The 22,824-nt window shown below is 38.0% G+C and overlaps 1 protein-coding gene across 1 annotated transcript; it reads left to right on the forward strand.

The window, feature by feature from the left end:
- The first annotated feature begins 1,397 nt into the window (after window positions 1–1,397).
- On the forward strand, window positions 1,398–19,304 carry LOC111323372 (uncharacterized). Its single transcript, XM_088753507.1, has 19 exons — window positions 1,398–1,544; window positions 3,194–3,260; window positions 3,762–3,827; window positions 4,370–4,441; window positions 4,884–4,937; window positions 5,397–5,471; window positions 5,833–5,904; window positions 6,181–6,279; window positions 7,023–7,094; window positions 8,451–8,516; window positions 8,979–9,116; window positions 9,502–9,567; window positions 9,985–10,056; window positions 10,393–10,461; window positions 10,994–11,065; window positions 11,432–11,503; window positions 12,407–12,507; window positions 14,684–17,998; window positions 18,205–19,304. The coding sequence occupies exons 5-18, from the start codon at window positions 4,928–4,930 to the stop codon at window positions 17,978–17,980; spliced, it is 4,281 nt and encodes a 1,426-aa protein (XP_088609633.1). The 5' UTR covers window positions 1,398–1,544; window positions 3,194–3,260; window positions 3,762–3,827; window positions 4,370–4,441; window positions 4,884–4,927; the 3' UTR covers window positions 17,981–17,998; window positions 18,205–19,304.
- The last annotated feature ends 3,520 nt before the right edge of the window (window positions 19,305–22,824 follow it).

Consider the following 22,824-nt stretch of genomic DNA (forward strand, 5'->3'; position numbering starts at 1 on the left):
AGCAGGGATCAATTCAAGGGCTCGTACCATGCATGGGTTAAATAGCGTAGACCCTGATTTACAATGAATATTCACCGATGAACCATCGAAGAAGGCATGAAAACGTTGCCTGAATCGAAAACGGCTGCATCACTTCAAATTCTGTTTGAATAACAACACTCCACTTTCAAATCTCTTCATTTCTTACATTAACCTACCCTTGTGCATAAAAACGGAAACTCTTACACAGCAAGCTCTTGCTAATGACCTCTCAAACACTGTTGATCGAAAGGAAATACTTGAAATTCTAAAAAATAAAGACTAGAAATTGTTCAGGCGATGATAGACCGGAAATGTTTAATGGGATGATATATATAAACCTCTCTGCCATGTTATTTTTTCTTGATTTCTTGTCCGCGTTTTCGATTTTGAGGCAAATGAGTTGTTCAGGGTGCGTCTCCAACACGGACGAGACGGTGAATTTGCGTGCCGGAATGTATTTATCAAAACAATTTACTTATCACGAAATATATTTGAGACAGAGGGTTTTACTGATCCTCAAATCACTCATTCTTTGCTTTGTAATATTTTTCGACCGAAACAAAGGAATCAAAGGTTGTGTTCACTTCCGCTTGTGTTTGTTGTTAGTGTTTTTGACTCAGCCAACAACTTCCTCTCACATAATCATTTTCGTTACTATTGTCTTAATTTTGGGTTACTCACATTTTCGGTTTTTTTCCTCGTATTTTTGGGACAGGATTTCAGAAAACAAAACTTTAATTCTTTACCATACCCAAAGAAGGAGGAAAATGAAATTGAATCTGGCATGACGTTGAATTAAGTCGTAACAATCGTGAGCGGATCACGAATCTGATGTGAGAAACCAAAAAATGAACATGTACACTGAAAATATCCAGCGCTTGGCGAGATACGTGATTCCTGCCTTTTTTAGGCCAATGATCCATGACTCATGAAAATGTTTTTTTTTCCGATATTCGTGATTCATGTTTTAGCTACATTTCATAACCTTAAAAGCAAGAAAATTCATGACTCTTTATTTAACCGCTATGATTATTTTGCATATAACTCCGAAGTTCTCGACTAGTAATCGTGAAGCCTGTGATTCAAGTGCCAGAGCGAGGTGATATAACACCGAGTATGAATGTGTATGAAGTAGAAACTAGGAACAAAATTACAATTTATTTTTCTGACAGAATGAGATAGTCAGTGGCTATTAAAGTTGACAGGGTCGCGTACGGGGCCAGTTGTCTCGATTTCGTAGGTGTACATGAGTAATGATCTGATCTTCACGAACAAAAACTAAAACTGCCTGCGAAACTGAAGTAGTTACCTAGAAAAACACAGAAACAGAAACATGCATACACTCCTCAAAATTTTATTTTTAACCGAGGGAAACAGTATAAAGTGCCGTTGAACTTCTTCGACTTTTATCGTGCGACTAAGCCGTGACACTTTAGTGGTTACACCTTGGAAACAGCAAGGAGACTTTTCATGTAGAGTTGGTGTCAAGAAAGCAAGACAAACTTCCAACCGAAACTTCTGAGGTAAGAGTCGTGTGTCAATAGGAGTGTTTGTTTATTAATAACAGATTTTTTTTTGTTATACTTATGGTAATGATGTCCTTCATAATTTGTCTCCTTTGCAATTTGTACCTTTTCCAATATTAGATGTAAGAAATGGATAATCTCGTATTCCGATTTCCTCTCCCGATAACTCGAACAATCGTTTGCTCGAAACTTTCGCTAGTTCAATAAAAAATTCGGTAAGGCTCACGTTTAATTTCTGATATCGGCTTAATTAACATTTTTGTTTTTCTTCCAATTATACGAGAGTCTTCTCAAGCTGAAGTGATTTCTGTGTTTGTTTGCATTATTTTCTTCGCACTTTTGTATTTGGTAACTATTGATTCATTTGGCAAGAAATGCCAAAATTTTTATTATGTCCTCCAGTAGTTTGATACTCTCAAAATCATGTCCTGTAATATTGCCAAAGTTCCTTTATTTTCTCGTACTGAACTCGACACAGAGAAAATTGAAACTAAACTATTGATAGGTTCAATATCAGTAAGAAATTAAGTTGAAAAAAATTAGGCCAAACAAGTTTTGATGTGGTCGTGATGCGGAATGGAATGCACAGCGTTTGTGATCTATCACGTTCAACTATACTCCAAAGATAAGTTCAATTTTTTCGATCTTTGCCAATTTTGCGCGAATGCTAATTTTCGCGTAAGTCGCTATCATGTTCGAAATAGACTTTGACTTGTCGCTGAAAGTGATAGCAAAAAGATGAAATAAACAGTAAATGACTTCGTAACAACGTCCACTTTCTCGCCTATTGGCTTTGATCTATAAAACAGATCGAGTACACATTCCCAAGTTTGCCATTCGTCCAAATATTTTGCCCATAAACATTTTTTTCCTAATGATTTTACGGGGTAAGGACTCTTAATCAGATCACACAACTATGGGGCAACTTAACAGCAGCCATAGTGGTTATGATGATGGAAATTTCGGACAAAAGATACAGGCTAACTTCAGCCAATTTGAGAGCGAGAGAATTCATGATATGTTTTATTGTCTAAAATAAATTTGCAGATCCTGCTTCGCTTCATAGGCCGTCGGAAAAAAATCATTTCCGTGACCAAATCGAAGCGAATCAGAGGGAGATGATCGATATAAGTTTAAAACTACACAATGTTTCTCGTTATTGTTTTTGAAAATCATATTTCATAAAATATATTCTCTCTTTGGAAACCGTTAAAATGAAGAAACTTCCTGATGCCCGGGAATTGCCGTGATGAAGTATCTATTGGTTAAATTTTTTAATCTGATTAACTGAAAGGAAAGGATTGTGCGAGTTCTGTAGACTACAAACATAGAGCATCTTCGAATGTAAGTTTCAATCAAACAAAGAGCGAAAAACGAAGCTTGAAAAAAATTCAGGCTATGACAGTTTTCGAATCCGTTCTCTCCCAGATACTAGCTTGGTGCCACTAGCCGACCGATACAAACAAGAATTTCTCATGTAGCATGCTCTCCCAGCATGTCGCACGGTTTGTCCACACCCTTTTTCGTTCTTGATCACCTGGGCCTGTTTTTTTTTTTTAAATATATTCTGAATGGGTAGTTCAACGATGCATACATTGAAGAAGAAGCGAATCTTTCTAAACTAATTATTTTGTATTTCCTTTTAGATTATCAAGTCATCAGAATCTTCTCGTTGATGGATGAAATCCTCTCTCTACACCCTGTGTTACTGAGGTGAGTATTTCATATTGTCTAGATACTGATTATACTTTTCACCCTGTCAGCCGCTGTAAGCTTGCCTGCAATGTGCATGTTTTTGGGCAAGGAAAACTGGGTCGAAAACATGATGTCGAGGCTTAACAAAAAGACTTCAGACGAAAATACAAAACTAATATTCCTTTCTTAGTTTGCCTCGTTTCTGTGAGCAATTGTTTTTGTTATTCTGGTCTCCATCACAAAGAATTTCTTAGTTGTGCAATGGGACTTCATAGAAACCGCAATTTACAAATATAAGATTCTTGCTGCGGATAATTTTTTTTTTGGGAAATTAACAAATATGCGCCTAATCTGTCAACCAGCTCCAGGTCTCCTGGCTCACGTCCTGATCACGTGTCCTCTTTTGCTGGGTGATTTTGTTTTTGGATGCTGAATATACATTTCAGGGAAATTTTTCTCATGAGAAACATTTATTCACACTCTATTTGACTACCATTATGTCATCCTGCTTTATTTCAGATATGGCTGAAGATAAAATCAAATCACCTGAAGGGCAACGAGGCATTGGTGACGATACGTCTTCAGGTGAGAAAAAAATTAAATTACAAATATTTTCCTCCTTAAAGCCTCCAAGTAAAAGATTTAAAACTATCTTTTTCCCAAGATTTCGAAATTTGAAAACATGAAGGTGACCACTGACGCTTGAGGGGATGTTTCTAACCTGTCTAAGAGCCCTCTTTCCTGGGGGCCACTCTCCAAGAGCTCCAGCGCCTTTCACTACCAAAGCCGATCAGCATATGAATTATTCTAAATTTTTTATAATGCTATTAAGCTACTAAAATCTCTTTAAGTAAGGATACACAAAGGGCTGATTATCTTGATATAACGCCGATTTTTCAGCAGAAGCAAGCAAGCAGTCTTTAAGAATGCATAGGTTAAAAAGACAAGAAAAGCAGAAAACAGGAAATCTTTACTTGTTCTTGTTGCCACTCAAAATTGATTGTCTTGGCTTCCCATGAACCTTCAGACTGTAAAGACGGTTTTGTCAACGAAAACCACGAAAATTTCAATATTTTAGGAGACTTCATAAGAGACTAATTAACTCATATGGTATCTATGTATTTCAGCCACAGAGGATGGTCAAGCTACGTCGGTTTCCGTCGAGGAGAAACTGGACGTCCAAAGCATCATTTCATCAGGTGAGACATGATAGACTTCTCCTATCATCACCTCTAAAGAATGGTGTTTTAAAGTAAGGAACACGCCTGTACTAAAATAAAAAGAGGTTGCGAATGCTACCAACACTGAGGAGTCGAACTTTTCCACACTAAACTATGGGAGACTTGTGGTATGATGGCCATTTAATCAGATTCATGTAACTGGGCTTTGGGTGATCATGAAATGGAAAACAGTATCTTATGGCTGGTGGTTAAAGTTAAAGGTGACGTTACTGAGCAAAAAACTCTCATAAAAAAATTTATATTTTCTATTGCTCAACTTATTGGCCAAAAAATAAAAAAAGAATAACGCGAAAAAAAAAGCTAAATAAGTTGTTTTCCATTGTGTTGTCATGAAAATGTACCACTGCAATGACGTAAATTCAGCCTTAATTTCACTCTTTGTTTTCATATCTGGCTGAAGATTAAATTCCATCACCTGATGAAAAACTAGGAACTGGTGACAGTATGTCTACAGGTGAGAAAAAAATAAATTTAAAAACTGTCTACGAAGGTGTCTGTATCATTATCTCCATCGCAAATCTTTCGCTCTTTGAGCCTTTGATTTAATATTAGGGGTCACTGACGCCTATTACTGTGGCTTGTCTTAGAAGTCACCTTTAAGGTCGCTTGCGAAAAGCTTTACCCAATAACTGAAATTATTACTCTTGCACTTTTTTAGAACGTTACCAAGAAGAAAATGTTATTCAAAATTCTCTGGAGTGGCCAAAAAAAAAAAACTTGCTTTGCTTTAAATTAAGAGAATTACCTTTCGACACCTTGTCAATGTAAAGATTTCAAAACTCGAGAAATGCAGAAAACATCAGACAGGACAGTTTCCGTGACAGAAACTCAGAAAATTCAGTTCAACAACCTCAATGACCTCGAAATGTTTCAACAACGCCAACTAAGAGGTAGTTGTTTTCTTATATTTCAGCCACTAAAGATGCCGGCCAAGTTACGACAGGATCGGTCGAGGAAAAAAAGGATGCTTATAACAAGAACTCATCAGGTGACAAAAAATATCAAATGATGGTTTTCTACCAGTGTAAAACTAGGGGGGGGGGATGTTTAAAGAAGGCTACAAAAGCTTAAGAAATCAATGTATGCCATCAAAAGAGGAAGGAAATCATGGCACAAGGAACCAGGCCCGGCACTTTCTATGAACTGGAATATCAAACTTGCAATGAGGCCCGAAGTTAAAGGCCTGTGCCATCGAGCCTGCATACCGTTTACGAACTTGATATTCGTTAGGCTTTCAAACAAAAACCATAAATTTTAATGGAGAAGTCTTCCAAAAATCATAAGGAGTAACAAAAACTTAAGTTTCATCGACGCAAACTAACTGATATGAACCTTTCGTGGTATTTCAGACACAGACGATCCTCATGTTCCATCAGTTTCCGAAGGAGAGAAACTGAACATTAACATAAATACTTCACCAGGTGAGAAAAACTATTAAAGGGTGGTGTTGTATTGTTAAAACTACTGAAAGATGACGTTTTTTATTCTTTTGAGTAACACGCACATAGTCAAGAAGAGAAATTCCGAATGTTCCCCACAGCAGACAAACCTTCATCACTGAGTCGGAGGTTCGTTATATGAAGGCTAAGAAATCAGATTTATGGATCAAACATCCTACCAACTGCTATGATTGGAAACATAATAAAATTTAATCAGCGCAAATTTAAAAGATGTCTCGTTCTTTGTACTGATTTCAGCCATGGAGGATCCTCAAGTTGCATTGATATCAGTTGATGATCAAGTTACCTCTGTTTCGGTTGAGAATGAACTGGACGTCCAAAGCAGCATATCGCCAGGTAAGAAAATAATAGTACTCTACTCTTATCTCACCTGTAAGTGAGTGCTTTCATTAAGGAACACACATACTTAGAGAAGAGAAACTGCGCATGCTCTCAAATCTCCGAACTGTGATGAACTCGTGGTACAGAGGCCATTAAGTCAGATTTATGTAGGCGACAAATGACAAAAAAAATCTTGTATACAGCTGGGATTGGAATGTTAGATAATGGGATGGAAAGTAGTAGCTTGTAATGTTGTTTTTCGGGATTTTTTATGTCAGTCAACAATTCCAGAACCAAAACCATAAACATGACGTGACTACTGACGCTTGATAGGATGTTTAAAGCCTGCGTTTCTTGCTCGCTTTCCGCGGCTCGCTATCTAAGAACTTTTAGGCCTTTCCCTACGGAGAATGATCAGTGTATGAGTTATTCACACGTTTTTATGATGCTATTAAGCTATTAAGATCTTTTAAAGTAAGGATACACTAAGGGTTTATTATCTTAATATAACGCCGAAATTTCAGCAGAAGCAAACGAGAAGCCCTTAAGAATGCATAGGTTAAAAAGACTAGAAAAACAGGAAGCAGGAAATCTTTACTCCTCTCCTTGTTTTAACAAAAGGAAACTGACTGTTTTGGCCTACGTTCAAACCCCGAGTAAAATTAAGACGGTTTTCTAAGCGGAAACCACGAAAATTTCAATTCTTTTAGCAGACTTCATGAGAGAATTATAACTTACATGGTATCTATGTATTTCAGCCGCAGAAGATAGCCAAGCTACGTCGATTTCAGTTGAGGAGAAACTGGACGTCCAAAGCGTTACTTTATCAGGTGAGACATGATAGATTTCTACTATCAACACCTCTAGGGCACGGTGTTTTAAAATAAAGAACACGCGTAGAATCAAAAAAGAGAGTCTGCAAACGCTCCCAACAGGAGTCGAACCTCCCTTACCAAACTGTGGAGACTCGTGGTACAATGACCATCAGATTTATGTAACTGACAAACATCTTGCATGTAGCTGAGATTGAAATGCTCGTATTCTCTTGCGTACAACAACAACAACAACAACAACCTTTACTTGCACCCTGAATTAAATTAAATTTACATTACAAAAAGTAATAAATCAAATAAAATAAAGTGCATGGCTGCCCAAAATAACCACCAGGCCCCGGTTATTCGAAGGATGGATAACGCTATACACTGGATAAACCTCTATCCGGTGGATAGCGCAGTACGTTTTGGTAACACTTATCCGCTGGATAGCGATTTATCCGTTGGATAGCGCTATCCGCCCTTTGAACAACCGGAACCAGGCTAATAGAATTGAGCAGCCATCCTTAGGATTTTAAATACTGTAATGACTAACGGTGTCAGGTACTTGAGACTTCTTTAAGTAACACATACAACAACACAGAAACACACAGACAAAAAATAGTTACAAGCTAAAAATACAAATTAGTGAAAATAAGCAGGAAAATACAGTATGTATAGGCATATTAACTAACGGAAGAAAGAAAATGTATAGTATAATAAGTCAGTTAGTAACTTGCAAGAATACTTGATTTTAACTTTTTCTTAAATTGTTTAAGTGATAGAAGCTTAATGTCATCACTGATTGCATTCCAAACCTTAGCGCCTTGATATCTAATATTAAAAATACCATAGTTTGTTCCTGTCTTTGGCAGAGCATAAGTCATTCTAGAGAAAAGCCTTGTATTATAATTATGGGTTGCTTTGACTGAAGTGAAAAAAACATTACAATTAATGGGAGGAAGTTGGTTTTTAAATTTGTACATAAAAACCGCAATGTGAACAGTTACTTCATCAAATAGTTTGAAATAATGAAATGAAAAACAGTATCCTATGACTGATGGTTAAGTTTAAAGATAAAGTTACTGAGTAAACAACAGTCCAATAAAGAAAAATATCTTATTTTACTCAAACTTATTCGCCGAAAAAAAAAAGCAAAAAAAAAAAAAAAAAAAACAGAAAAAAAAAAAAACTAAACAAGTTGTTTTCCAATGTCCATAATGTTCGCTTAATAAAGTATATTCTATATACAAGGCTAAAAAAAGAATCTTTTAGCCTTGTATATAGAATATATTGTTTTCCAATATGTTGTCATGGATATGTACAACTGCAATGACGTAAATCCAACCTTAATTTCACTCTTTTTGTTTTCAGATGTGGCTGAAGGTAAAGTTCCATCACCTGATGAAATACCAGGAACTGGTGACAATACTTCTACAGGTGAGAAAGAAAATAAGGGAAAAATTGCCTTTAAATGTGTCCGTGTATCATTATCTTCATCGCAAATCTTTCGCCTTTTGAGCGGAATTGTGATTGGATATTAGATTTCACCGAGATAGTCTGCGTCCTGTCTTATAACTCACTTTTTGGATCGCTCACTAAAAGCTTAATCCTGTTAAATGATTTTTCTTGCACTTTTTAAAACGCTACAAAGACGAAAACATCATTCAAATTCTCTGGAGTGGCCAAAAAAAAAAAAAAGAAACTTGCTTTGCTCTAAATTAAGGCAATTAGCTTCGACATCTTGTCAATGTAAAAGATTTCAAAACTCGAGAAATGCAGAAAACATCAGACAGGACAGTTTCCATGACAGATACTAACTAACGTTCAATTCAACAGCCTTCATGAACAAAAAATATTTCCGTAACGTGAAATAAGAGAGACTTGTTTTCTGTATTTTAGCTACTGAAGATCCTCAAGTGAAATCAGTTTTGGATGAGGAAAATGCGGATGTTCATAACAAAAATTCATCAGACGCGACTGAAAATGAAGTCCTATCACCTGAAGGAAAACTAGGAATTAGTCAAAATACATGTACAGGTTAGAAAGAGTGAAATATAAAGAAAAATTGTCATAAATATCCAAAGCATTTCCGGCTTTGATGCCTTACGGAGAGACTGAAGTTGGTATGAGGAGCCACTTTCTTTTTCTTTCGTTATTTGTTGAGGCTAAACTGGACGTTGATAAAAACATCTCATCAAGTGAGAAAAACTACGAGATGGTGATTTTCTACCAAAGTTACAACTGAGGGATGATGTTTTTCCACCAAGTGACACACAGTTACTCGCATTTACAAAAGAAATTCTGAGTGCTTCTACGCGAGTAAAAGCTCCCTCTCTGGGCTTTAAGAGATTTATGGTACTAGATTTAAGTGACGCGCAATAGGTAGTTTTTGAGTATCTGACACATTCAGCTTCATTCTCAGATCCGGTTAAACATGATGTGACATCACAAGAAGGGAATGACGGTACTGATGAAAAACTGTCAACAGGTGAGAAAAAACAGAACGAAAAAAGAAAAATATTTTACAGAAATATTCATGTGCTGCTGAAGAAATTTGGCTTTAGACCAAATCAATTATAGAGGTAGCCAAGAATGAAATATTTTTTGTGACATTTGAGGAGAATTAGCCCTCGGAAAGTTTGAGGATTTATAGCGTCAAACGAGAGGCAATCAGGAAACAAGAATTAACCTCTTCTTCCTCTGGAATGAAACTTCAACCTGATGGTACAGCCCAAAATCAAAGGCCCGTACCTGCTGACTGTGTAGGAATTTAACTTCCGCTAGATTTCTTCTAAAAAAAGACTATAACGTTTCATTATACTAGGTCTCATGAATTCAGCAGGTAGTAGCAAAACCTTAAGGTTCATCAATGCCATCTAAATGAATTTTTGTCTTGATATTTCAGCCATTGAAGATCCTCAAGTTGCGTCCATTTCAGGCGAGAAGAAACTTAGCATTCATGAAATCACTTCATCAGGTGAGAAAAACTGTAAAAGATTAGTGTGTTCTACTCGTTAAGACAACTGAAACATGATGTTTTTCTAATGAGTGACACACAAATAGTTGGAAAAGAGACATTCGGAATGTTTCCCAATGAGAGAACTTCCATCACTGAGCTGTAAGACACTCGTGGTATGAAGGCCAATAGAGCAGATCTATATGGCAAATGTCCTGCACGTTGTTAAAATTGTATATGTTTGCAGAATCTTTTTGTGTTACAAACTTTTTTTTGTGATGGGAATGAAGGAGTCGACATTTGGTGACATGAAACGCTCTTTTAACTTACTCTTTACTCATTCTGTATCGTTTTCAGATATGGCTGATGATAAAGAACCCTCACCTGACGGACAAATAGAAAGTCTTGGTGCCAATACTTTTTCAGGTGAGAAAAAAACCACAGGTAAAAAGAAGGTTTGATTGAAGTAAAGCAGTAAGCGGAGCTTGCTCTTTGTCAGGTGGATACTGGCTCCTCGTAGTCTACGACCCGTCTAAGAATGCCCACAGCCACTTTCCGAGTTACCATCTGAAATCCTTATTCCAAAAATCTTAATCCCTAGACAACCATATATTAACGTAACGTGCTACCAAGCTATCGTTGTGGGAGAATAGAAGCAGGTGGGCCATTGATTGGGTTGTATGTAACAGGCACCCTGCATAATACTAAGATTGATTTATTTGTGTGCTCTTGGAATGGAAAATGGTATCTTAAGCCTAGTAAACAAAATGATTGGCGATGCTTCTTAGCAAATGAGAGCGGCGTATTCGGTTATCATGATTTGGCAGAGCTATCAAATCAGTAGAACAGTTTCCAGACTAAAATCAGAATATTTTAGTTTTGCAGGCTTCATGAACATGAAAGGGTGGGGATACAATCCTAGAAGACGTATTTACCAAATTGCTTCCTCGTGTTTCAGCCACAGCAGATTCTCAAGTCACATCGATATCAGCGGAGGACAAACTCGACGTTCAGAAGAACACTTCACCAGGTGAGGATAAACCACCAAATTAGAGTATTCTTTTGCTAACACAACTGAGAGATTATGGTTTTCAAGTGGGCCTCTGACACTGAGCTTTACGCGACATGTGGTATAGTGGCCATCCTATCAAACTTACGGAAAAAGCAGTCGTAAATTGCCAAAATTGAAATATTAATTTGGTGCTTTCGTATGATCGTGAACATCAAGACAGTATTTCGTAGGCCGTCTAACTGAAAAACTATACTCCAGAAACCGTACTTGCTTCTTCTTTTTCAGTGGCCCTGCATAAGCATTTATAAATTAGAAAGTGTTACCTAACTATTCAAATGTTGTCCTCAAATGTGCTAATGTGCTTTACCTTGTACTCCATGCCAGCCACAGAGGTTGTTAAAGGTACTTCGAAGCTATTTGAGCTGAAGCTGGATGATCATGACGCCAGTTCATCAGGTAGGAAAAACTATGAAATGATTGTATTCTACCATTATCACAAATGAGGTCACCGAGAGAAGATGCATTCTTAGTGAGTGATGAAACAGAGAAAGAGCCATAATAATTCGGACTCTCCTAAAAACTCTTTTGTCAAACTAGCTAGCTCATGTGATTCCGCCGAAATATTTTGTATATGGCACGGATTGGAGTTTTCATTCAATACTAACGGTGTAACGATCGAAATAAAGATAGTAAATTTCAAACCTGGTGATAAAAGGTAAAGATGGTGTTTTTCAACTCGGTCAAACTTGGAAAAAGATACTAGAATTTTCAAAGTATTTTACCATAAATGCGCGGTAATGATTTTAAAACTTTCTTTTTTCGGTGGCTCCAATCTAAAAAATTAAAAGATAACAATGTTTTAAGACTTGGAACGGAGCGGGGAGCTTTGATCAAGAACTAGTCCCGCAATACTATTCCTTGTTTTCCGGTGATGGTCATCATAGAAGAGCGCATGGTCTTTACCGGCTTACTTCTGTGTAAGTTGTAGACCTCTTAGGTAAAGGATAGTGGGGTTTAGGTGAAAACCACTTGAACATATCACGCATTACAGAAGCCTAGATCGGGAATAAAACATGATTTTTGCCTCATTTTGGGACTAAAATTGTTCCCACGCTCATTTAGACGGTGAGGAAGTCCAAGTTCCATCAAATTCAGAAAAAAAAAGAAACTAGACATGGATCATAACTTGGAGTTGGACATTGAAATCATTTGCTTGGAAGATATAAAAAAAGGGAATATTACTTCGAGTCTCTATTAAAGAGTCACACCATTGATCAATAACACTTAAAGTTTTCTCCGTATATCCGTTTCTGTCTTTAAATAAATTTCTCTCGGCTCAGTGAGTAAGTTTCTATCTAGGGGCCAGTGTGCAGGCTTATGGTGAGCTGAATGATGCAGCGCAAGAAACAGAGCACAAAGAAGTTATGGGAGGCTTAAGAAATCCCTCAGAGGAAAATCAAGTAAGTGTGAAAAACAAATACGAATAGCGTAGCTCTTTTCTAAGGGTTTTAAGTTTAAAACATTCCCACCGCGTTGAAAGGAATATAGAAAAGAAACTGATAAGTATCCTGCGATGACTTTGGACTGGAAATTGATATTTACAAAATTCCAGAGAAAACACCGTGTAGAGTTTCAAGTGAATGGCAAATGAATTACATTCAATCCTAGCAATAAAAGCCAAACTTCAAAGTAATTTGTGAGGGTCTCAACGGGGTGATAATTCTACGTCTAACAATTAAAATTTTGCCACATTTTACGGCCGCCAGTTAAATTCTTTCCGTTGTAATTAAAATAAAAATTTTTACGGTTAAAGTGCCATTAACTCCAAAAGTTTTTTCGCTACAATAAATTTCCTTGGCTTATTGACGACAACAACAACAACAAAAAATATATATATATTAATGTCGATCCTATTTTAGTTAACTTTCACGAGTTTTCAAAGATCCTAAAATGGGTGCCATTTCTCTATTACTGTATTTTTGAGGTTTGGTAAAACGAAACGATATTGTATTACAAAAGGCAATATCTTCTTCAATCTTTGTTTTTGAGCGACCTTCAGTCTACCAGTAAAATTAACTTTAGAGATATATGTGTCCAAAATATCATCTGGGTATCCTCTATTCCTCGAGCCGTGTATTTTAGAGATCTGTATATTTTTATCAGACGTGGAGCGTGAGAAAAGTTGTTCTTATGAAGCGTGGCGCTTCTCTTTTTGCGAATCCTTTCTTTGCCTAAAGGATGCCGCGAAAAAAATTCGTGTATTGGAGGGTCTCTGTCTCTTTGTGATGCGTTTGTACGTCAAGAGTTGATTCCCTGTCAGTCTCTCTCCTTTTCACACTTTTTCATTTGTGTCCGAGAACGTAATTTCTGAGGCAGATTTATCGGCCGCGAATTTGTTCATCTGTCCGGCTGTTCATTTGATGGGTTCCTGATGTGCTGCTTGCGTGACTCAATCTTTTATCCTTCTACCTTTGACTCCGTTTTCCTTTGCGATCACCGGCCGTTTTAATTTCATTTGAGTTATGTTTCACACTTGTTCGTTTCTGAGGAGGCAGAGAATACACACGCACAAGATTCACCTTTTCTCATGATCCTTTTTTGCTCTCAAATTTACAAGAATCCTGTCGACCTCGTTCAGTTTAGCTTTCGATTCCATGGCTAATATTTGTTTACATCACGCGCTTTTAAATGGATTCAATCTATGGCCACTGATTCTACGTACTTTGAAAGTTTTATTACATTTATCGTTCTGGCTTTAACGTGCACGTCTGTGGCGAAATTTCCTCAGCACTCCAACGAGGTCACGCGCTACCTTCTTTCTAACCGTGCTTAGATATCCAGAGGCGGCCCAAGCGTACTGTGTGTGATTTTGGGGTACTGGAAGTTCATTAACGGCAAATAGCTAACATATTAAGATCGAATTTTAAGCGTAAGTGTGGGCCTTTAAAAAAAGGAAAGGCTTTTCGGGCATGTGCCCTTCTCGAGATTAGCTTGTAAGAGTGGGATAGAGTTCTTTCTAAGTAGTGTTAGAATCTCCTGACTCCATCTCATTTAAACTTCGCTTCCGACAACAGACGATTTCCTCCATCTTCGCGTCATATTCTGATCGATTAAAAGTCTAGAAGCTTCGGATGCCTCGGAGTCATATGGCCAATGTCTGAGTCTGAGTCTGAGTCTCTCGATGACATGGCTCTCTTTAGGCGCTTTGTGGAAGGTCCTCGATGTTCGAAGAAAGGCGGGAAATTTTCCAAATGGATTTCCTGTCTTGGTAACCCATGACAGCCGTCCCCGACCCAGGTCCCAAAATACATGGTTGTTAACGCAAAAAATTGAGCTTTGACTGCATGTAGAATTGCGGGGTTTTATTCGACTATGAAAATTCTTTCACCGTGAAGATGAATAAAATAAGGATGTTTCTTTTGTATAGAAAAACATTTTTGGAGGTTAGTGGCACTCAAACTTTTCTTTTTGTCTTTCACTTTTTTATTTTGTTTTTTACGTCCAGCGCTCGACCCTATTGAGAACCTCACTTATAGAAACAAAAGACTTAAGTATTTTGACCCCGGAACTTGATGAATATCATGATTACGCTCAAAAAAGCTCTAAAAATTCTTACGAAGTTTCGCAAAATTTTAGGAAATACATAATGTCTTGTATAAAGATGAACCCTGTCCAGACGATACCCAAGATGTCATCCGTCTCAAACGGCTTCTACAAATTGCCAAAGCAACCAGAAACAAACATGGGGAGAGCAACGCTTACTATAAAATTGGTTCGGCCTATCACGACCGTAAATACTATGGAAGAGCCATTGAGTGCTACAAACGTGCAATAAACCTTTTCAAAGAATTGGGCAGCAAAGCTTGCGAGGGATGTAGCTATAGCGATCTCGGGATTGCCTATTATGAGTTACGAAATTTTACAAAAGCGATTGAGTACAAACAGCTTGCATTAGAAATTTTCAGAGAAGTGGGCGACAAGGCTGGTGAGGGAATAAGTTATTACAATCTCGGTAATTCTTATGATGAGTTAGGAAATTTTACAAAAACTATCGAGTACAAACAGCTTGCATCAGAAATTTTCAAAGAAGTGGGATACAAGGCTATGGAGGGAGAAAGTTATAACTTTCTCGGTATTGCTTATGCTAAGTTAGGAAATTGTATAAAAGCTATCGAGTACATGCAGCTTGCATTAGAAACTTCTCAAGGAGTGGGCGACAAGGCTAGCGGTGAGGGAAATTGTTGTTACAATCTCGCTAAAGCCTACACTGAGTTAGGGAATTGTAAAAAAGCTATCGAGTACCTAAAACTTGCGTTAGAAACTTTCCAAGGAGTGGGCGACAAGGCTGGAGAGGGAAGAAGCTATACAAGTCTCGGTAATGCTTATATTAAATTAGGAAATTATATAAAAGCTATCGAGTACCAACAACTTGCATTAGAAATTTCCAAAGAAGTGGGCGTCAGGGATAGAGAGGGATATAGTTATAGCGGTCTCGGGATTGCCTATTATGAGTTACGAAATTTTGCAAAAGCTATCGAGTACAAACAGCTTGCATTAGAAATTTTCAAAGAGGTGGGCGACAACGCTAGTGAGGGAAAGACTTATAACAATCTCGGTAAATCTTATTTTGGGTTAGGAAATCTTACAAAAGGTATCGAGTACGAACAACTTGCATTAGAAATTTTCAAGGAAGTGGGAGACAAGGCTGAAGAGGGAAACACTTATAGAAATCTCGGTAAATCTTATTTTGGGTTAGGAAATCTGACAAAAGTTATCGAGTACGAACAACTTGCATTAGAAAATTTCAAAGAAGTGGGAGACAAGGCTAAAGAGGGAGAAAGTTATTACAAGCTCGGTACTACTTATAGTAAGTTAGGAAATTATATAAAAGCTATCAAGTACCAACAACTTGCAGTAGAAATTTTCAAAGAAGTAGGCGATAAGGCTCTAGAGGGAAAGAGTTATCAAAACCTCTCTAATGATTGTGGTCATTTAGGAGATTATGAGAAAAATATGAAGTACCAACAACTTGCATTACAAATTTCCAAAGAAGTGGGTGACAAGGAGGCAGAGGGAATGAGTCATTACAGTCTCGGTCATGCTTATAGTAGGTTAGGATTTTTCATACAAGCTGAGGAGCACTATAAACTTGCTTTAAAAATTTTCAAAGTAGTGAGAGACAAAGCTAATGAGATAGCGTGTTATCGCTATCTCGGTAGTACTTATGGCAAGCTAGGGAAATTTATGGAAGCTATCGATTACCAACAACTTGCATTACAAATTTCTAAAGAAGTAGGCGACAAGGAAGGGGAGGGGGACTCTTATTCCCATCTCGGATGTACTTACAATACATTAGGTGATGATCGAAGAGCAATGGAGTACCACGAACTTGCACTAGCAGTTGAAAAGAAAGTGGGAAACAGGGCTAGACAAGCCTTAACACTTTTTAACCTTGGAGTTGTCTCTAAAAGCCTAGGGTCTCTTTTCAGTTCGCTTAAGTACTACCAGTCCAGCGTTACGATGTATAATGAGCTAAGAGCTGATCTGCAATTTGAAGATGAGTGGAAGATTACCTATCGTAGTTCCTGTGAAGATGCATATGCACAGTTATGGGAACTGCATTTGAACTTAGGTCAAGTTGTTGAGGCTCTACTCGTAGCTGACCAAGCACGTGCTCAAGCTCTAAACGATTTGGTGAGTTATGAGTATGGCTCTGGTGAACCATGCTATTTGTCATACCTGCCTGAGAAGCCTGTCTGCCAATTACCTGTGAGTTGTGCTCAATCGATCGCAAACTTGGTTTTCTTAACACTTACTGATGAACAAATGCTTTTCTGGGTTCAGATCGGTAACGATGTTCACTTCAGAATAATCAACATCTGCGATTATGGATCTGATGGTTACTTGACCGAAAACTTCATTGCAAAGTTAAACAATGAGAATTTCGGATTCTCGCTAGTGAAATGCGAGAATCGCTCACTCGATGTTGAGCCCTGCCATGACGAACTGGCCAATGAAAGAGCAGTTGATAAGCTTTCGGAGTCTCCCCAAATGGAGTCATTGCAAAAGTTGTATGAAATCATCATTGGTCCTATTGCCGACCTGATTAATGGCCATGAACTTATCTTTGTTCCCGAACGTTCATTATGCATGGTCCCTTTTGCTGCACTGATGGACTCCAATTCAAATTATCTGTGCGAGTCTTTCAGAATTCGTGTCATTCCATCCTTGACCACTCTGAAGTTGATTGTTGATGCAAAAGACGACTTCCACAATAAGACTGGCGCGTTACTCGTGGGGAATCCATGTTTGGTTGAAGTTCGTATTGACGGAAGAAGGAGGTTAGTGCCGCTCCCACATGCCGCAGAAGAAGTAAAACTGATCGGTGACATTCTCGGCTCTGCTCCACTCATTAGAGAGAAGGCAACAAAAGATGAGGTATTGAGGCGGCTCTCGTCAGTTGCTCTGGTGCACATCGCAGCACATGGCCGAATGGAGACAGGAGAAATCGCCCTGGCACCGCGAATAAACCGCAAATCACAGACTCCTGTAAAGGAAGATTATCTTCTCACCATGAAGGATGTGTCAGATGCTCACCTGCGGGCAAGGCTGGTTGTGCTAAGCTGCTGTCACAGCGCTCGAGGAGAAATCAAGGCAGCTGAAGGAGTAATTGGCATAGCGCGATCATTTCTGGGTGCCGGGGCTCGCTCTGTTTTGGTAGCTCTGTGGGCGCTTGGTGACGAGGCCACGATGGAATTCATGAAGTACTTCTACAAAGAACTTGCAGCAGGAAAGAGAGCCAGTGAAGCTCTTCAGCAAGCTATGAGTTGCATGAGAAAAATTGAACAGCTCAGAAATGTACGGAACTGGGCACCATTTGTACTCGTTGGTGATGACGTCACACTGGACTTACCGGACGCCTCTGAAGTTTAGACTTTGGCTGAAGTACATGTAAGTGTGACTTTGTTTATTGTCAATTATTCTAACACTTAAACGACTCTATGAAGTTTATTTTTGTTCATTCCAAGACTTACGATCCTATGGGACTTGTATCGGCGTAGATACGCTATGCAAATTGTGTTACATGATGCTCTTAATACTTGTGAATTTTTCTTTTCCCAATTTCTAATTTGAGTTTGAATAATTTTCCCTTGTAGGTTGTGAACGTTGGAAAAAGACTTGCTCAAGAAAAGACGAGACTCTACACCGATGGAGAAAAAACTTCAGGGACAAAATCAGGATTGGATTGTACACAGACTCAAATGGACCAAAGTAATCTAAGCAGTTTCGTAGTTTTTTCCTTAAGTGAGTTTTAGCGCTTTTAAAGGATTTATACGATCGAGTTTTCATTTGAACTCGTGATGAGAAATTTTTAACATTTTTCCATTTTCTGGATAGGGATTTAGTTTTTAAATCTCTTTATGAGCCCAGAGGAAAAGACTTTATAGATCGGAATTTTGTGAAAAGAGTTCTTTACAGTAGATTGACTAAATGAAGTGTGTTTTAGTGCTACTAGAGGCACCACGCGATCGACTACTCAATTGAACTCGTTATCGATTAAATATTTTAAACATTTTGTCAAAAAAGGTTCAGGATTTATTTTTTAATTATTTTATGATTAACTGGACGAATGGACTAGTATATCAGAAAATGGTTTCCAGGCTATGATGAGAAGTAATGTCAATTGCGCAAATTTTACAGATGTTAGGTTTTCTAGAAATAATCGTAAGCTGATGAACTCGCGGTCTGATCTTTCTTCGATTTAATTTTTTTTCTTGACGTAACAAAAAAGGGATATGATGACGCAAATTTTTATTACTTTGACCCATTGAGGGTCTCAATAGGGCTTTTATGGCTAAAGTTTGGTTAACATTTTGGCCTTTTATTACGGTAAGCATTTTTTACGACTAACGGTTCGAATTTACCAATTTTGACACCAGTTTTTGCCGTTTTTACGGCTAACGGTTTAATCTCTTTGAGACCCTCTTCTTTGCTATTTTCCGTTGTTTTAGCCTTTTCAAGCAACACATTTTTTATATTTTTTTTTAACTACTTTGACACTTTTGAAGTGGAGCCGTTCTGAAAACTGTTTTCGTGACGAATGATCACTTAAGAAGGATTTGCAATTATCAATTTGTATTTTATGGTAGCTGTCGGAGTAAACGGAACATTTGATTTTGGTAATTAAGATATCCTTAAATACAATAGTGAAACTTGTTTCTGAAGCCTAAAATATATATATATTTTTTTAATCTAACCAGTGTGCGCGCATGAGATTTATTACTCAGTACATGAATCAAGGAAATCCATTAATCGACATAAACCTCAAAGGTTTGATTAGCAAAGCCCCCCTTCCCCACCTCCTTTAGTTGCAATGTAGCTCCATGAGTCTTAAGGATTGAGTTGAAAACTCCAGAAAGTCTCTCGGGTGGTGCTAAAATTGTTGTTTGAAAGTAATGCTATTTACGTCCTTTCGTACTACAGGGGCCCGTTTCTCCTGGTGTGTCGATGGTTTCTGGTCCCGAGAAGCATACCATCTGCATTAGACACATTCAAAATCGAGATAGTTATCGGTTTCGGAATTCAAACGGAAGAAAATGTATGACCAAAGACCTTCAACTAAGGTCTCGGGTTTGTGAAGTAGGGGAAACTTTCAAAATTTGAGTAGAAGGGTCCCTGAGCACACGTTTCGATGTTGGTGAACAAGAAAGTAGGAACATCCTCTAATCCCAATCTCTTAGAGTGAAATCAGATTAAGGGAGGTAGATTTGTATCTGTCTCGATGATATCAATCTCTGACAGTCTAATTCTCACACGTGATTGATTGGCACAACTGATCAAAGCCGGACATGTTTCTCCGCGTAGAACTGAACTCTAGTTAAGTTGGACGAACTTCGTTGGAAAATTGTAGTTTTCAGAAATCTTCCTTTTCAAGAGTCTCGGAGATGAACATAGATATGAGTCTAGCGACTTTTCACTAAAATATTGTAAACTTTAAGTAGTCAGGCATTAAAATGAAGAAATTCGTTCGCTTACCACAGCCTCTAAGTAAATTGAGATTTTTTCTCCTTAGAAACCTTCGCTGACCAGTTTACTCATCTCTAAAACAAACTTTTTCATTTTGAAATAACGTTGATGACTTCAACCAGTTGACTAACCAAAGGGTCTCTAAGGCTCAGTGGTAGAGCATCAGAGCGAGTCTGAGGTTCGATTCGTCACAAGAAATCTAAATTTTTCTTTGTCTCTGTGCTACGTGCATACACTCATGAAAAGAAGAATAAACATCTTTCTATATTTCATTACCGAGCTTTCTTATTCTAAGTATATAAGGCTTTGAAACTTGCTGAAGCTCAGCTGTATGCGGGACGTACATCGCCTATGAATCTGCAAGTAACCATGTCTATGGATAACTGTAGAGTCTCTGTGGCTAGAGCATTGTAGCGGAATTCGAAGGTCTGGCCGGAGTTGGATTCCTCATGAGGACTCAGAAGTATTTCTTTATTCCACGCTCATGACAAGACAGAAAAACATTTTTCTCTAACTGCAATTATGTCTCAACACCAACGTAAGTTTATCATCTGCCTTGCCCAAATTAGCGTGTTTGATAATCAAAGAGGTGAAATCGTACATTTTGAGATGGGGAAATGGGGAAGAAAGCCGCTGCGTGGATAGAAAAATGCGTAATTGTTGCGTGTTTCACCGAGGCTTGGCTTATAGTCTAATGATCTTAGCCCTTTAAACTATTATATCAGCATGTGTATTCACCTGAAAAAAGCACACTTTTTGAACCATTGTGGCAGAGTTAGTTTTGATTCAAACCATGGCAAACTATGTATCGCTGAAATGTTTAAGAGTCAATGAGTCTGACCAGGCCTATTTTTGTTCTGTATCAACACAAGAAATTGGTACCTCGCTCTCAAAGATACCACCCGCAGTGCAAGACCTATAGATACTTGAGCAAAGATTTTTCCCCCAAAATTTGACATAAAAATAGACTTTATGTCATTTCATAAACTGTGATTATTTAAAAATTGTAAAATCCTCGAATCACACAGGAGTTATTTCAAGTTAGATGCTAAAAACTTGGCTGAATTATCATTGGTCAATTTTTTGCAAAGCAAGTTTTTGGAAAATTCCCCCTTTAATAGTAGTTAACTAAACTAGTATGAGGAAAAAAAGTATAAAATGAACCATTTGATTCACTTATAATAGTCAACGTGACATTTCTAAAAATAACAATTGCCTGCTTGTTAGTTGTGAAAGTATTCGTTAGTGCTGAACAAAAGGAAAAGCAAGGATAAAGGGTGTCAGCCGCATTCATCGACCATTGTCGGTGCTCTCCATATTTTATGCTGTATATATCACAATCAAGCTTTTGACCTTCAAAACTCGCAAATTAACGGCCTTTCGGCAAGACCAACACATTTTGAGAAATGTTCAACGTCATGCAGCAAACAACAACTTAGTATTGGGCTCGAGAAGGTTTCTTTTGACTCGAAGGTTGAAAAAGAATCGGACTTGACGGTCGAATGGATGCCCTCCAGACGGATGAAATCGACTCAGAATTTTTCACAAAGCCTAAACAGTCATTTGAGTTTGCAGTGAATGGTAAAATAACGAGCGATCCATATTTTGTTGAATGGTTAGCTAGCTTCTACGAGTGATCCACATTTTGAATCTATGATTGCAAGCTTTTCTTCGCCTCAACGGGCAAATGTAACTCAGTGGTCGAATTATCTACCTCAATGAGCTTTGCTCGAAATGGATCGATATTTCCACACGCATTCTACATGATGTCATCTCAAGTATCCCCGATATAAAAAATGTAATCGACTGCGCATGTCTCCGATCTTACATCCGACAAATTTTGGCTTTTTCTCGTTATTGTAAAGATAAGCTGCTCGCTAGAGCTCGCAAGCAATGAGACCTAACTCTTTCGAAATTTCAGGTTAATACTGAGCTTAATTCCTTTTTAAGACATCTTTTCTCAAAGGTGAAACATTGATCGTTTCGAGAAAACCGACTTCATGTGTGCAAAAGATTACATATTAAAATTGGTCATAAACAATGGTATTAATAAGCGGAAAATCATCCAACTTTTGTTTCTAGAGGCCAAAGGAAACAAATCAGAATTATCCAGCCTCATAAAACACTCCTTCGAGTTCTCGAAGGACTTCCTCTCTTCTTGTGCGAACAATTTGCATTGCCTGGCTGCGTTTCTTTTCCTTTGCGGTGGTTTGCGTTTCGGCTTTTCGCAAGCGCTTATTATTCTTTTACTGAAAGGAATGGCTTGTGTGCATTCCACTAGGAATGAAGAGTTTTTCCATTCTGTTCATTCTACATTCTGCTCCTTTGTGGAGGAGGCACACAGCTGAGGCAGCAGCAGAACGGAGCACGTTAGGTCCATGATGTTTATGCTTTGGGAAACGTGCCAATTGCGTTGAGACACTTATTTAGGGTTTTGAGTAGTCCCACGAAGGCACCTCTCCAGAAGCTTGGATCACTGAAAGTCATGAATGTGGGCCTCTGAGGAATACCTCAGGCAAACAATTATCATCTTTATAGGTGGATTTTCCTGATGTCACCATCTGCTGTTGTCGTTTACACCAAGATTCCTTTTTCGGCAGGACAGAGCCTGTGTTGTTTAGCAGTATCTTGATGTTTGGCACCATGGTTAAGAACTGCTATAATGTTCGTTCTCATGGTGTAAATGGCAACATTAACTTCCTCGTCAGTGGGAGTCAACCTCTTAAGAGTATTCTGACGTATTTTTTTAT

The sequence above is a fragment of the Stylophora pistillata genome, chromosome 3 (genome assembly GCF_964205215.1).
Source record: "Stylophora pistillata chromosome 3, jaStyPist1.2, whole genome shotgun sequence".
Lineage (NCBI taxonomy): Eukaryota > Metazoa > Cnidaria > Anthozoa > Scleractinia > Pocilloporidae > Stylophora > Stylophora pistillata.

Excerpts from the sequence above, each read along its gene's own strand:
- LOC111323372 (XM_088753507.1), top strand. Across the intron at positions 5,472-5,832 it reads TTATAACAAGAACTCATCAG|ACACAGACGATCCTCATGTT; the intron begins GTGACAAAAAAT and ends GTGGTATTTCAG. Across the intron at positions 9,568-9,984 it reads TGATGAAAAACTGTCAACAG|CCATTGAAGATCCTCAAGTT; the intron begins GTGAGAAAAAAC and ends TTGATATTTCAG.